Genomic DNA, 17,135 nt, shown 5'->3' on the forward strand with positions numbered 1-17,135 from the left:
AGAATAAGATTAATGGACAACACAACAATCAGAGACAGAGGTATACAAACAACGATCAATTTTAATTAAAAACATTCTCTTTTTAATCAAAATATGCAACTGTGTTTCTGATGTTCCATCCTTTCACCACATGAATAAGTGTGGTTGTATCTTGACCGGCGACCCCTAGTTACCGTTGTACAAGATGTTTTATCTTCTCCTCTAAAGCATATTGCGACCCCCTCTAATGCCTTTTTTTTTATTAGCTTAGCAGAAAGACTGGAAGTAGCACCTTTAAAGCCAATTGTTATGTGTAGGAACTACTTCTTTGCCAGGCTAGCGTGTTTCCACTGGCTGTCCAGACTCCCAGCACAAAACTCCCAATAAAACCACAAATGACTATTTTAAAGACCTCCTCCAATGAAAATCAAGTTTTTAACCTTGTAGCATGTCCATGTGGTGTTTCATGTTCATTACATACCTGAGGAAACAATCCCCTACAGATACAGGGTGGGGCTACCATGAAACGAGGGGCATCAGAGGAGAAGGCAGGTGTAGCTACGGTGTTTTTGGTATTTTGCTCAGTTTCACTATTTTCATAACGATGGCAGAGACATGTTTCTGTTTTCCGTTCCAAAGTTGCAAAAGGAGAAATGGCGAGCCTTCATGCATATCCAAAGTATCTGAAAATCTTCCACAGAAAACACAGGTTTTATCTGTCGACTGGTCCCAATGAATCTGCAATGCGCTCGACAATGTTAGCCTGCCAAGTTACGTGATGATTCATGTCAGACGCTGAAAGGGCATTTCATGTAGCTTGAGGTTGTTGATAAAGAAAGTTAAAGCAAAGGTCACTCAGTTTGTCAGATAGCTAAGCTGCCGACATAGATAGGTGGCTATATTTGTCACGATAATTTAGACAAACAAAAAAAACTCACATGACAGTAACCAGTAAAACAGAAAGCAAGCAGGGGTTCATGTGTTGATGAGCAGGTTAGAGTTACATGGAGGGATTTCTTTCATCGGAAAACATCTAAAAATCTCATTTTGATTAACAGAGATGAGTTTTTAGCAGTTGAATCAAAGCCACAAGAGAGACTTTAATTTTGTTCAATATAAAATGTTAATTATTGAACATTAGAGGTGCTGGTAGGCTTATCCTTACACCTCTGGACAGAGACAGGCCAGCTGTGGCCCCCAGATTCCAGTATGCTAAACTAAGCTAAGCTATCTGGCTGCTGGCTACATATTTACTGTATAGACATGAGTGGTATTGATCTCCTCCTATAACTCTCAACAGAAAAGTGCAGGGTCTGTTCCGTTACATCGTTAAATATTGATAAAGGGCTCAAAAATCCAGTGGAGGGGTTCTAGTTACTTTGCTTTGTCGCTTCCGATCTGTGGTTTGAACTTACTTGTACAACGCGTTGTCCCAAAGGTAGCAAGAAAAAGGTGAAAGAGCAATGTGTGATACAGTATATCCTCAAATTCATCCTTATATTTGTAAGGGAAAAGGTAAGTATGTCCTGCAACAGGACAAGATGAGATCCCTCCTTTATAGATCTGAGATGAAAATGTCAAAGAGACTGAAACAGGCATTGAAAGACGGCCAGAGAAGATGACATTGTATGACGTGCTGCCATCATTTTGTTGCAGCTGGACGTCAAAATGCGAAAACCATCAACACAACAGAGACTGAGGAATAGAAACAATGATCAATTTTAATTAAAAACATTCTATTTTTAATCAAAATATGCAACTGTGTATTCCATCCTTTGCCACATGAATAAGTGTGGTTGTATCTTGAACAAATATGAACATCCACACACGCACTCATACACGCTCTATCTCACACACACACACATAGGCTGACTACTTAATGTTTATTACATGATTGCTCTGATTGTTCTGTGAAGCAGAGTGAAATAAAGCATCTAATCCAGCGGCAGCTTGGTAAAACATCGTCATGCCTCCTGACTGCAACCTCTTGATAAGAGGGAGGACACATTTCTGTTTACTAGCTAGCAATTCCAATCTTTCTTTACAGCTGTTAGCATACTGACTTAATCCCCAAATGAGGAAGTGTTCTTGATTTGATTCACATGTAATTAAGAATAACTGCCAGAATAACTGTCATGATTGTTAGACTTTCTGTATTCCTTTCTTTCTAAACTGTCTATGTTGAAAATGTATCTAATCAAAGTGTATGTAATAACCCTGTAGCCTCTCGAACAGAATTCTGCTGACCCAGCTTTGCCGGAGAGCAGAACTTGAATGGAAACTGAAACACAGAAACATTCGAACATCAGCGCTGCTAAGAAAACCCTTTAAGCCAGACAAAGTTCTCGTTTTGTTGTTTGGTTTCCATAGGAACAGTTAAAAAGACTTCAAAAAGGTCAAAAATTTCACTGTGTAAAACCAAAAGGAGAGTCTTTTCTCAATTCAAGAGTCCTTTTGCTCCGGCAGACAGCCAACCTCTGCCCAGACGAAGCCCTTCTCAGCAAAAATAAAGAGAGAAGAGAAGAGTGCAAATCAAGAAATAGTCAGAATCAACTTTCATTCTTTTTTCTCCCTTATCCTCCTCCTGTTATACCGCCACCTCCAGGCTGCCAGGTTGGGGGGAGCTAATTCTCCACCGGCGTGGGCTCCTGCGGCAGTGCAGCCACTCCTTCCACTGGCCCAGAGGCCTCCGGTGTGTGTCCTGGTGTTGACGCCGGCTCTGGCGGTGGCGGCTGGCTGAGGATGACCTGCACCACATAGTCTCTGGAGATGTTGAGTTGGTCCAAGCGTAGCCTGTCTGTCAGTGGCCGACCTGAGAAAAACCAGCGCTGGGTTGTGGCAGGCACGCCCTCGTGGCTTTGTAGACGACGCTTCATCATGCCCACCGTGTCCGTGGAACGGACCCCCAGCCGGAGGTCGCGACCCGTGGAGAGCCGGAGCCGAAGCTGGCACTCTCCTCCTGAGGCGGGGTCGCTAGCGCTGCCCATGGACGGGTCAGCGGCCCCGGAGTCTGGATCTGAACCGTCAAGCTCTTCAGAACGCTCTTCAATCATGTTGACGGGAGGAGAGAGGCAGTAGACTGGCAGCTGGTATCGATTCCCCAGTTCATCATAACATTCAGTCAGAGCGCCTGGAAAAACGGAAAAAAAAGTGAACTTGATAAATGTTGAATGACTCTTTTTCATTGTTTCACAACAGTTGTGGCCATCAGTTATGATAATATTATCATCTTTGGCTTCACTAAGAGCCTGCTGGGCCACAGAACATTTTTTATTCATGGCATGTGACATGAGAGGAATCACCTACACATGATACAGCTTACTGTAACCAACATACCAATGTAAACAAAACTGTCTGCGGGGTAAAGTTATGTTCAGTACACTCGCTAAATGTTTAACTGGGAAGTTCCAATACATAGTAATTAAAAACCAAAGTGAACATTTCCCTTTCAAATGAATGTTTTGGATTCATTTTCATGTTTTTAAGTAGAAAATGATAAATTGTACCTCCTGAGCTACACAACTTTCTGGCACATTTCTGTTTCTATCTAAATAAACGCGTTCTTTCTGTATACTTCCATTATTGAATTCATAAACTGAAAGTCATAGGCTGGAGTGATTTTTCCAGCTAACAAAGCCAAAGCCTGGTGTCCAATTCACATTTTGCTTCAGTAAGACAAAAATGGAGAAATGAGAGTCCCGACTCAATTGAACACCAAGACTGTGAGGAAAGATCATAGAGTGAAAGTGGGAGAAAAGGGAAAGTTGCGCGCCTGTTGGACTGCAGCGTCGAAAGATGTTGTGTCACCACAATGATTCAGAAACGAGTAAAGAGTAAAGAGTAAAGAGTTGAGACAGAAATGAGTAAAGAGCTGACGGAGAGAGGGGGAAATAAGATGTAGTCAAGACGTCATATTATTCCACAAACAGAAACTTAAAACAGTGGTATTCACTGTGGGGGGGGGGGCCCTCGAGGGGATTTCAGACAGATCCCCCTGTGCACAACTGTTAAATGTCACACCTGAAAGCAGCAAGTAGTTTTTTTGTTTGTGCCCAATTGTCCCCACGTTTTGTCTCTTTAAAAGCTTTGAAGAGATGGTAACGATGTTGACACTGCAAAAACGAGAACCACAATTAAAGCCTGGGGTGAAAACTTTTGCTTTTCTAAATACGGTTTAAAAAGGTCACTGCACCGCTCTTGTGTTGTTTTATGACTTAAATTGTGGCACAAGCCACTCGCGAGAGGCACAGAGTTTCGTGGCGAGCGAGACTGAGATGAGTCAGCAGACGCCCACAGGATGTTGCTCTCTGCTCTCTGGATGGCTGCTGCTGTGGTCAAGGTGAGGACATCGAGGCGACGCTTTGCCTCAGGCCACGGTCTGCCAGAGTGAACGTGAGAGCGAGAGGCAGAGAGAGGCTTACTTTGCTTCTAAAAACTGACATGTGTAGCAATGTAGACAACGAGTGTGAAGCACCTGAACAACAGCGCAGACCAAAAACTTCCATAACAGCATCTTTCATTCTATACTGTGAAAAAGCTATATATAGGTAAACTCTTTCAGCTTATGAAACCAAATCATTTGCTGGCATACCAACACAGTGACAAAACTGGTATCTTTAAGTGTTAAAACCCTCAGCTTTTGTCAGCAACACGGCTAAATTATCAACATTTGTAAATAAATACAAGGATTCAGATTCACAATTTAATTTGATGTAGTATAGCTGACCCCTCTGGCCTCAGATGTCAGCGTACTTTACTACATTCAAGGGTTGTTCTTTAGATGAGTTTGATAACAAAGGTACTAAAGTCCAAGAGAAATCACTCTCAGTCATCACTTCTTGTTGTAATAAACCTGCGTTAAACTAATTAATTAATTAAAGTGTATTGTTAATAGTATATTATTAAAAGGAAGAAACTAATGAGGAATGATCAGAAATGCTCCTTCTGGTCTCTGCTGGTTGGAGGGGCTGACGGTGTCTGTGTTTGATTGACAGCAGCTGGCAGAGTTCTGGTGTTACACCGTGAATGAGAGACAAAGTAAACAAACTGCTGTAGCCTACATGTCGTGGGCAGACAGCGCGTTGTTAGTGGTGTTAAACAGAAAGAGCCACGCCTGCATCCCACCAGACTTAAGTAACATTTGCAGGTACATTTGCATGCTGTTTCATGTGCTGCAGCTGAGCGGCTTGTCCTTTGCGAATGTTTGTTTTTTCGCTCCTTCATCAAGCTTATGTGCAGGACCAGACGTGTGATCATGTTTGTAAGTTAGATAAGGAGGAGAGGAAAGCTAACGTGGTTGTTCTGCAGAGTCCTGTGGCTCCTGTGCTGTGTAGCTGCTGTCTGCCTCAGCGTGACTCTGCTGATGATTGAACTCAATGCAAGATTTGATTGGCTGTATAGAAATAAAAGGTCTCCATCCATGCAGACGGAGAATTCATTTCATCAAAGTAATGCAGAACTATGGGCCGTGTCACAAAACCCAAAAATGTAATATATATATAATTTTTTTTTTCTCAACAGAGAGCACAGGACAAGAGATTTACAGAGCAGATAAATGCATGTAAGTCTAGTTTCAGCTGGACTTTAAAGTACTTTCACATAACAGTGTGATACCAGCATAGGAAGCTAAATATATGTAAACTGTCTCAGCCAATGTCACAAAAGGCTAATATAAATACAATATTAATGTTAAATGTGATTCACTGACAAGGTATAAACATGATTTGTATACGAATCTCTATGTGTGTATATCTCTCTCGCTTTTTTCTTCTCCAGAGGGCTCCACCTTAGTGTTTATGCTTCAGCTGCAGAATGCTAATAGTTTCCAGGTGGTGCTAATGTCTTTGGTTGTGGGATTTCATTAACAAACACGAGAGTTCAGATTGAAGACGGGGGGTCAGCCTTGCATCGAATTAAAGGGATTACGCTTCATGATCAAAGCACGAAAACATTTGTTGACATGAAAAGTGCTTTGTTGCTGCGGTGCTGTTTTGCTCGGCCACCCAGACAGTAAGCTTCAGTTATGGCTGGAAAGATAATGATGTGTATCAGTGAACGTTTTGATTTGCTGCAGGTTGGATGGAAGCAAACGTGTTGACCAACGGCTGATGCAAATGGCCTTCGCTTTCCGCTTCAGAGTCACTTTTGATGACCGTAGATCAAGCTGGTCTCCAGTCTAATTATCTACAGCAAGCCCATTGGTAGATGCATCTGTAAGGAATGCAAAAGCCTCAATAATGATTGAGGGAGTTTATGTCTTAAATACTCAGTTCCATTTTCTGAACGGTGACAACAAAAGTCTGGACAATATAAAGTGTTATGGTATCGTAATGGAGGTAATTCAAGCTTTAAAAAGACTTAAGAGGATCACTAACTGCGCCTAAAAAGCTTCTGTTTACAGCTTGAGTGTGGGACTTTTACAAATTATTAAACATCCATTGTATTCAAGTCCTTGGCAAACGAATCCAACATCAACCAGCAATTATAGGTTTGCCAGAGCTGAAGGAGGAACAAACAAAGCGATGGATCAGGCTACAGCAACTAAGAGCATGGCGGAGCCTATGGCGTCAAGAAGCGTGCTGACAGTTTGTGTAATTGCTCTCACTACCAGAAGAGGCCGACAAGAGTTCCGCACTTCAGGTTTCACCAACTCGTCCCACAGTGAGCTGACATTTTTCAGCACGCTAACGGCATGGCTCTAGGGATGGCGATGTTGATCAGCAACTATCTGATACACTGCCATGAAATTTTATACAGACATTCACAGTCCCCAGAGGATGAATCCTGACTTTCCATCTACGGCCACCATGAGGACTGGATGGGCTGCCATGAAATATGGATAATTCACACATTGGATGACTTGTGATCAGTTTGGTGATATCCTGACTTTTCCTCTAGCACCATCAAGCCAAAGTTATGATTCCTCAGCAGTATTTTGCATTGAGTGCCAATTTGCAAAAATGAGCATGCTAACACACAAAGCTTTAGGTTTAAAGCACAACTGTGCCCACGTACAGCCTTCCAGGGCTGCTAGCATGGCTGTAGAGTCTTGTTAAACTGAGTAAGTTGGGCAGTATTCTGCTTCTTGAGCTGCAGACCAAGACGGGCAGCATGACTTTCTAGATAAGCTCTGTCAACTAGAATAAACTTGTTTTCTCCACCTACTGTTCAGACCTGACAGTTAACCACACACAGCACAGTAAGTCTTCAACACAGTATAGATTCTAACCCTTAGAAACAGCCTTATCATAATGGCTGCATATTAAGACTTAAAAATAACCGGTAAGTTTTATTAAATGTGCCGAAATGCACGGCTGACAGTTGAGCTGTTGACTTGCATCTTTTTTCTATCGTCTAAGCTGGTAGAACAAGGCAGAGAATGTGTTCTCAAACAATCAGCTGAAACTGGGATGGTGAAAGCATAAAGAAGAGGGCAATAAAAAGGCATAAAGTGGTGAAAACGTTTAAGTGATCTAGCTGTTCTTTTGTACCGGGGTGCTGGATGAGTGAAATGGTGATGTCAGGCCCGGGGAATCCACAGCTGCAGCCCAGCAGGATCTGATCCGACCTGGACAAACTACTAAGAGGAACTGAGCAAGACAAGACACGGACTGCGGTTACATGCAGGAAAAGCCTGTGTGCTGGCAACCGCTATACCCAAAATCATATTCAGGTAGAGCTGTTCTTTCACCTTTGAAATCTTGAGACTTTGTGTCCCTGTTGGCCTACTAACAGAAGAATTCTGCCCACCTCTGCTATGAAACGATAAGAAAAAGTGCAGGTTACTGGCGTCATAATATTTATTGATGTCAAAAATAGACTACACATGATGCCAGCGTGGTAAGAGAGGTCCTCCCACGTACACGAACATGTGTCATAACAGAACTAGCCAATCATCTCAGCCTGTTTCGACATAAATATATATATGAAAGTCAAAAAAGAATGCCACTGTCGGGACAACACCGTCCAGAATGCACAACATCTTCAAAGAAAAACATGACCTTTCCTCTGTGGGCTCACATGACTCTGAGCTGACATATATTAAGACTAAAGAGAATGACGCACATCCACAAATAGAAAGTCTGCTCAAGCAGCTAATAATTACTGTGCGGAGTTGTTGTCAGTTTTATTGATTGGTTCGATGTAGATGCTCTCCAGTGTGTTTTAGAAGATGCACTCTCTCGCTTATACTTTGGTGAGTGATAAGCTCATTAAATCCTACTTTCAGGATGCCGTGTCCACACCCCCTTTAATTTATGACTCATTGATTCCTTCAACAGTATATACCTGCTAATAGCTAAAGCCTGTACTCTAAAATGCAGTCATTGAGATACACTTAGAGATTCAGCATCTTTAACTCCTTTTAGCTGCAGGCTGAACGCTGTAATTGCTCAGAATCAGGTCCATGTTCACTAAACACTTAATTCTGTCCGCCAAAACGATAGTCACGGTTATTTTGATCAATACTGAGATTGTGATTATATATCACGATTTTTCATTTATTTATTGCACTTTCATATGACTAAACAGAGCATTGCTTTCACGTCCATGTTGTGCAACGTTCTTGCTAATGTACAAATCTTTGTGTCAAAATCTTACTGGTCCTTATTCACAGTGCTTCTCCTAGAATTACAATATAAATACATTATATATATATATACGTATACATTTTATCCAAAATGAAATCAACAGAAGACTGCCTTCATTTCACACTGGACAAGGACGGGCATTCAGTGATGTAACGTTATTCTTCTTGGCCTTCATGCATTCATCACACTGCAGTATGTGGTGCACAGACACACGTCTTGTTCACTCTTTGCATGTGATTTGTTCTTGCTTAGCATCACTTGCCCTAAATTGTAAATACCTCCCAACAATGCATGATGAAGGGGTCATCATGCATTGTTGGGAGGTATTTACATGCTTTGCCGTGTGCTCGTGCCTCTACATTAGCCCACTTTCCAGCTCATCTGTCTGCCCATAATTTACTAATTCACCTTCACACACTAGCCTACTTTCCTGTCTTTCAGTAATTCCCAGAAATCCTTCGGGGTGTATGTAGGCCAGTATGTGTAAAAGACACTTTTATGCTATAATATCAAAATGCTTGAAGTAATCTAATCGCTTTGTCTCTGTCCTCATCGAGACAGGTGTCAAGTAACAGCTGCTTGTTTGCATCCTCTTCAACACTGCATCGCCTCTTGTTGCTACACACGCTCCTTCACACAGAGAAGGATCTCTGAAGCCTGTTTATGTGACATCTAGACGGGTAGAAGGTCGGGGGAATAGTCGAACCCGTCGTCAAGACAATGTAGGGGCAAAAGGGAAGATATTAAGGAAACCAGGCTATATCTCAGTATCCCTAAGTGCTATACCCCCCAACCCATCTCCCAGTGCAGCCTTCAGTCATATGCTGGCTCCCTAAAGTTGCACTCAGCCATTGAAACTTTGAGAACCCCTCTTTATTTATTACTGTTATTATGGCAGCAATTTATTTCGCAATAATATTATAGTATCATATATTTCTTCTCAGGCCAGAGATACATTAGCCTGTGACGGATGTGTTTTTTTTCAAGTGGGCTGTACAATATATGACTGACAGCTCTCTTCTTCACCCAGAAAGCAATATGAACTCTACACCTGCTTGAATGTGCTGCTTTGTTGTGGGGTTTGCTTCCACTTTTCCAGCCGGAGAAACATGAAGGCTGTTCTGAAACCATGCACCGAAATCAGTCTCTGAAAAAACTTCTCAATGTGCCCCACTCACATTCATCAATACAAGCTAATTGTATATCCTAGATACTGTATACTAATTGTCTTACACTGCTTTTACAGTCAAAAAATGCAATTGTTTTTGCTCTGTGATGCGTTCACGGAGCTGTGTCAACAACATCAAAAATTTATGTCATTTTTTTCCAGCTGTCTCTCATTCATTTCCTTTGTCTAATACATTGTGGGACAAGTCTCCATCAACATAGTGGGTGCAACAAATTATTACTTTCTTTACTGGTTAATCTGCCAATTGTTTTTTTTTTTTTCAATTAGTAGCTTTGTCTATAAAATGCCAGAAAAAAAGTGAAATATTCCTGTTTAATTTCCAACAGCCATCAAATGTTTTGTTCTGTCTAAAACTCCAAACATATTCAATTTATTATCACGTATAATGACAAAAAGCATCAAAGCTTGATGTTCAAGAAGGAGGAACCAGCAATGTTTTTGACATTTTTCATTTAAATAATTACTAAAACAACTATTGGATAACTGTTGATTGATTTTCTGTCAGACAAGTTTTTAGGATGCATGTTGGCTGTCTTGGAGATTCTTACTTCTATCACTTTTTACAGTGTGGATACACTATATACATGACCTGCTTAGGATTGCCATCACTTATCTGAAGTTTCAGAATCTTGCTTTGTTTCTCGTGTACTCTCATCACTTTTAAAAAGAAAAAGAAAAGTTCATACAGTAAGAACTAGCCAAAAGAAGACCTGCAGCATTTAGTTGAGCCTTAAATTGTTAAGAAATTCTCTAGTTCCTGAGTTTTAGTTGCTCTTGGAGAACTTGGGAAGAGGGAGTTGAAATTCTTGAGGTGTTAACCATCAACTGCAATATCCTAAATAAAGTCCACCCAGCAGTATTTCATGGAGAGTAAAACACTATGAGGTGTCTTCTATGTCTATCACTGAGGAAATGTGTGTTACCGTGCGGCAGTGTGATGCTGGCTCCATCGAGGATGGCCTGAGCCAGCAGGTGGTCATTACTCTCAAAGGCGCTGGCCGCAGCTCGCAGCGCGTCCCAGATCTCCTTCCGGCCCTCGAATGCTGGCGCCGTATCCCAGAACTCATCTCTCTTGCTGCGCAGCTGGCCCTCAGTCATCGGGTAGTCACTTTTCCATTTAGGCCGTTCTCTCTTCAGGGGCTGGTTACGCCCTAGAGCCACTGGGAGGGAGGACAAGAGAGAGGGGAAAAGAGAGATGGAGAGAAAAGATAGATGAAGACAGGAGGGTGGGAGGGGAGGTGGAGACGAACCAAAGGGGAAAGATGGAAAAAGACACAGAGAACGAGAGTGAGGGTGGGGTAAATGGAAGGATGTGAGGAAAGAAAGAAAAATGGGGATAGATAGAAGAACCAGCCAAGGTAAGTAAAAAAAAAAAAAAAAAAAAACAGAAATAAATGGTGATGTAGGGAAGAGAAAGTAGACAGATGAGGAGTGGAAGATGACAGTCAGAGGGGGAAGGATAAAAATGAGAAGTAGAGGAGGCAGAAGGGATAAGAAGAGGTAGGACTTATCTGAAGCATCAGTCTTTAAGATCACTCAAGTACATGACTAAGCTCAGACAACAGATAAGACATGAGCCTACACCATCACGAGATATGTACATAGACCGTAGACCACACACACACACGGACACACACACACACACACGCACATACACACACACACGGACACACACACACACACACACACACACACACACACACACACACACACACACACACACACACACACACACACACACACACACACACACAAGTGTTGTGTTACTAAACCCAGTTAAAAGGTTAGGGTTATAGCATCTAACAGTGCTCCATCTGCAGCAGAATGGCTGATGAATAACACCATCTGGATGAACACCGAAGGCGTAGACAGGTATAGGACAGTCCGTACTTGTGTGTGTGCCACACACACACACACACACTCACACACGTAGAGGAAAGAGGCGAGAGGAGGATGATGGATAAAGGTGTTGAGTTACACTTAATGCTGGTAGACATGTACTCTGATGATCACAAGACAAACTTCAGGTGACTGTTTTGCAGTAAATAAGACCTTAACTGACACTTTTACTTTCACCTCGATACACAAGTTACACATTGTTAAGGAGAATATTGTCTTTTAAGAATGCCTCATAGAGCCACCAGATTGTGCTACTTGCTTAGTCATAGTGCAAATGTGACAGGACGAACCACTGTGGTGCCTAAGGGAAATTTAGATGTTGCAACAGTAAACTTGAACTAATAACAACACATGTAACCATTAATCAGTGGTTTTGGTTGTGGTTATGTCCAATCGTCAGCGTTTCTGACTGAAACGAAAACAGAATATGTAGAAATATTCTGAAAAATTTGAACATGTTGAAACTGTATGCAGTCCAGCGCAAAACAATGATCCGACAAAAATACCTGTGTATGTACTTGTATGTCACGGCCAGCTTGACTGCTTTGCTGTGTGCTCGTGCCTCTACATTAGCCCACTTTCCAGCTCATCTGTCTGCCCATAATTTACTAATTCACCTTCACACACTAGCCTACTTTCCTGTCTTTCAGTAATTCCCAGAAATCCTTCGGGGTGTATGTAGGCCAGTATGTGTAAAAGACACTTTTATACGCAAATATTAAAATACTTGAAGTGGTCTAATCGCTTTGTCTCTGTCCTCATCGAGACAGGTGTCAAGTAACAGCTGCTTGTTTGCATCCTCTTCAACACTGCATCGCCTCTTGTTGCTACACACGCTCCTTCACACAGAGAGGGATCTCTGAAGCCTGTTTATGTGACATCTAGACGGGTAGAAGGTCGGGGGCATAGTCGAACCCGTCGTCCAGACAATGTAGGGGCAAAAGGGAAGATATTAAGGACACCAGGCTATATCTCAGCATCTCTAAGTGTTCCGTCCCCTCCCCCCCAACCCAGCTCTATCTCCCAGTAATTAAAATAACTCACTGGTCATAGTGGAACCCTTTTTTCGGAGCAGACAACCAGGAATCTGCTGCAGGAACTTGTCTGGGGCACCTCAGCTTGATAAAAAAAATCACTACAAAAAGGGCACTGCAGTCAAGATGCATACAATTTGACCCCAACATCCCCGATTCAGTTCCAGCCAGGGACGCTTTTGCATGTCACAGTCATCTCTCCTTGCACCGTGCACGCTGTTCGTGCCTCCTCTCTGAGCTGCACATGCCAGGATTTGTAGCAGCCCACATCCGCCAGATTTAATGCAACGCATTTTGATTGGTTTAACCACTCATGCAAGTTATAGCATCACCTGAAAATATTTGATATCCTACTAAAACTAACCTTTAATATCATATTTTCATTCACACAGCCGCACTTAAAACCCCACTGCTTGAGCAACCATGCACCATAACCTCAGGCATTACATGCAATTCTGTTTATTGCTCAATAAATGCCATGAACCTAATCTGATTGTGTTCTGACTAAATGGTGCTTACGGCTCTGGGGCCTAACTGCAGTCACACTATTAAAAACAACACACTTTCTTCATCACATAGCAGGAGCAGCCTTTAAGTTTTGACACCTCCTCTTCTTTCCTCCCCCAACACTTTCCCAGCATTAAAAACACGCTCGCTTCGCACGAAACAGTCAATAAAAACGAAAAGCCTGTCAGTGGGCATGAGTGCAGCTCGCGTTAAGCGGCCACGGAGGGGACATGATTCAAATCAGACTGTATCACTCCAGTGCGTTCCCGTGCATGCCATTACCGTCTGTGACCCATATTTGTTATGCAGAAAAGCTAGCAAGCTAACTATGCTACGTTTTAGCCGGCTAGCTCTGTGAACAGCAAAGAACAAAGGGAGGCAGCGCCGCACAGTGAATACCCCCCAGTTTTTAAAGTGCCGACGAGGCGTCATTTCTCGCTGCTGGGCCCGCTGTGTGGCGCCGGATACCCGGGAGGGCTCCGTGTCTGTCTCCGGCTCTGTCTGGCTCGGATATAAAGGAAGGGAAGGAGACCTCCAGCCAGGGCAACATGCAGAAACCATAGAGAAAGCCCCCCCCCCCCCATTAAAAACCAAGCTTGTCCGCACTAAAATACGTCGTTAAGCCCCGTAAGTTACCTCCGGTGCCGTCCGAGTTCTCGTTTAAGCTGCCCGAGGAGTCGTGGTGGCTCCCGACACAGCCACCCATGGATGTTTCGGCAGAGCAGCCCGGGCTAGGTAGCTCACCCCCCGGCTCACAGCTAGAGCTACATCCACTAGCCCCCCCCCCCCCCCCCCCTCCTCCTCCTCCTCTCTCGGTTTTCTCTCTTCCCCCCTCGCCTTCCCTTCTTCCCTTCCTTCCCTCCCGTCCTTTCCTCTCCCCTCGTCTCCTCCTGTCCTCCCTTTCCTCCTTCGTTCCTCCCTCCCCTCTTCATGTCAGCATTGGCGCGGCGCAGCAGGCACCATCCTCATCTTCTTCATCTGTGGGGAAAGGCGGAGATAGACAGAGAGGCTCACATCGTAGCAAGGTGACCGGGAGAGGGATGGAGGAGAGGGGGAGAGAACAAAGGAGAAGTGCGCTCCTGAAGGAAAAGGATGCTGCCTTCTGTCCTTGGACCAGTAAATGTTTGCTGCAGACTTTACACTCTGATGATGATGATGATGGTGATGAAGTATTTTCACACGTGCTGTTTTGTTTTGTGTTCAGAGAAGGTGTTTGCTGACCTGAAGAACATATCAAATTAGTTATGCTTTTATCCTTGATTGAACTGATTCTTCTTCATCATGTTAGCCCACTGCTTTCTATTCTATTCTATTTTCTCTTGCATTGGCCCTTCAAAGGTTAGATCAGTAGTTTCATTGACCAAGATAGAAGTAGACATACAGCTGAATAAAGCTGAACAAAGATGGGTTAACATAAACATTTAACTATAATTTACATACAAGTAGATATAAAAGTAGGTGTATGTTTGTCTGCAACATCTATACACAGGTAAGGTTGTAAACAAGTATGCAATAGTGCGAGAGTGCTGGAATAAATACTGAATGATTAATGTACTAGGTTACTTTATATTCATAAGGAAGGAGGATATTTACAGGGGTGTATCTGCAGCGTGCTTAGATTACATTTAACAATGATGACGGTGATATGCACATGTTAAAAAACATGTGTCTTAAAGATAGAAGATATATGGTTCATAATTTGTAGGTGTTACAGGTTTATTGCAAGGGGGAGTTGTTGTCTGACACTGTGTTTTATATTTTACGCTTTATATTTGTTGCATAGACGATCAGATTTCAGAGTGAATTGCATCGCAGGGTTTCAGCGGTTTCACCTATGTATTTATTTTTGCAGGTGAAAATCTGACTTGACAACAGGAGGAATGTAATTTACCTTTTGTGCCGACTATACAACTCTATTTTAGCTGTTTTTGTAGAGAAGGCCTTTTTAAATCATACTATCATCAGCTTTTAGGTGGTAACTCACACATTTGCTGCAGAGGTTGAGCAGACTAAGCAACACAGACTGAAATGGTGATATTGTTCTCTTTAATTCTGCTCTCTCATGCATAGTAGGTGTCAGTGATTACTGCAGGTTGTTGAATCAAACAAGCACACAGTTAAGATGTATATATTTTTTGCAGATTAAAATTTACAATGCAGAGTGAAATGTGTTTATTGTGCTGCATATCCTAATCTACGTTAGTCTTTCTTGCAGAGAGGTTTTTATTTCATTATACTAGTAGCTTTTAGGTTTTAATTCACACATTTGTCGCATAGGTTGATCAGATTTTATAACACAGGTTGAAATTAAGTTACTCTTCTCTTCTCTTCTCTTCTCTTCTCTTCTCTTCTCTTCTCTTCTCTTCTCTTCTCTCTACTTCTTCATGCCAATGCTGCAATGTTACACCACATGAACACACTCCTGCCTGGTCACTATCTTTAGGACTGTCCTAAAGAGACTTGAGTGTAATTTGACACACATCCACAGACACACAGTCACTCATGTGTTCATGTACACACACACACACACACACACACACACACACACACACACAGAAACGCAACAGGATAGCTAGGGTAATTTTACAACAAAGCTGTCTGGAATTACAAGTATTTCCCATCGCTAACTGAAAGAGGACATGGCTGTGCAGGAGCGAGGCTCCATGGAAACCCTTTTCTGATTGTCTGCATGACGTAATATGATGTAATGTAGCAAGTTACTGACAATACGCTTGACGTGTCGCCGCACGCACTGTGATCAAGGTCGCAGCAGGAGATTCAGCAGGATCTTCTGTGCTGTCCTCTATGCATAGACTCGTGTTCATAATGCAAATGACTGAACACCACCTTTTATATGAGGATGTTTTGTTCAGTGGGTGCGAGTGTGTGTTGCCTGAGGAAATTGAGTCAGCAGGGAATGTTGCTCTTTTAGGGATGAAGGAGTGAGTTCATGTTAAGATGTCTGAAGCGTTTATACTTCACAGAATCTCAAACCCACATTGTTCTATCCCAAAAAGGTTAACAGGAAACTGTAAATGTGAAACAACTCCACAGCGTGTCAGTTTATGGTTCCAATTAAAATCCTAAACTTAGTGCTGTTTGTTCACTGCAGCATTGTTACATGCCACAGTAAGCTGTGAAATATTACCCATGCTGTTCAAGCGGGCAAGATTAAAGACTTAATAGATGCAGAGTGTGACAAGTTATGAGAACTACAGTGACCTCTAGTGACTGTAGCAGATTTTGTTCAATGTCCAGAACTTGTATTTAAAGCATTTTGTTGGCAGTAAGACAAGTTTGATGGCAGTTAAACTGAGACATACTGTGCACAATATCTTGTGTAGTTAGGCTGGGAAAATACTTCTGCTTCACTTTTAAATACAGTATTAAGATTTTTGTTACATGTTTGAAATTAAACTCACTGATTGGCTGAAAACTTAACATCTATTATCTCACCTGTGACAGGTGAAAGGTGTGCGATTTCAGATTGGATGGATTCTTGCAGAAATCCTTGTCCTATTTCCCCATTTTTATGGTTTAATAAAATGTGTTTGTGTGATGCAGCTTTTACTTTAAAGGTGTGATGTGTCAGTCATTGATTCATATTGCATTACACCAGAATACACGTCCAGTCTTCTGCTTATACGTGGCTCAGTCAGTAGATGGAGCTGAAGAGTTTGAGCTGCACACTGTGAACATCTTTTTTTCTTCTTGCAGTTTTTGAAAGCGAATAAAAACATATTACACCTACTATAGTACTGTAGTACATCAAAGCTTATGGCTCTGTGAGCTGCTTTTTGCTTTAGTCACCATGTCTGACCATTACTGCGACACTTGTGTTGATACATTTGGCAGCAAAAAACAAACAAACAAAAAAAAACATGGACATGATGCATCTGTTGAAAATCACAGCATGTGTGCTGAAAAGGAGACAGCAGT

General features: G+C 42.3%; 1 protein-coding gene across 2 annotated transcripts; it reads right to left on the minus strand.

Annotated features, from left to right (window-relative positions):
- Positions 1 to 1,740: 1,740 nt before the first annotated feature.
- On the minus strand, positions 1,741 to 13,965 carry ubtd2 (ubiquitin domain containing 2). 2 transcript variants are annotated; one of them, XM_041952691.1, is made up of 3 exons: positions 13,833 to 13,965; positions 10,680 to 10,916; positions 1,741 to 3,109 (listed from the first exon to the last, which is right to left on the minus strand). In XM_041952691.1, exons 1-3 carry the CDS (start codon positions 13,900 to 13,902, stop codon positions 2,604 to 2,606), a joined length of 813 nt encoding a protein of 270 aa, XP_041808625.1. In that variant the 5' UTR covers positions 13,903 to 13,965; the 3' UTR covers positions 1,741 to 2,603. The 2 variants fall into 2 exon arrangements, with proteins under 2 accessions (XP_041808625.1, XP_041808626.1); XM_041952692.1 differs by lacking the exon at positions 13,833 to 13,965 and adding an exon at positions 12,700 to 12,880.
- Positions 13,966 to 17,135: the final 3,170 nt, after the last annotated feature.

Source organism: Chelmon rostratus, chromosome 14, assembly GCF_017976325.1.
Source record: "Chelmon rostratus isolate fCheRos1 chromosome 14, fCheRos1.pri, whole genome shotgun sequence".
NCBI classification, from domain to species: domain Eukaryota; kingdom Metazoa; phylum Chordata; class Actinopteri; order Chaetodontiformes; family Chaetodontidae; genus Chelmon; species Chelmon rostratus.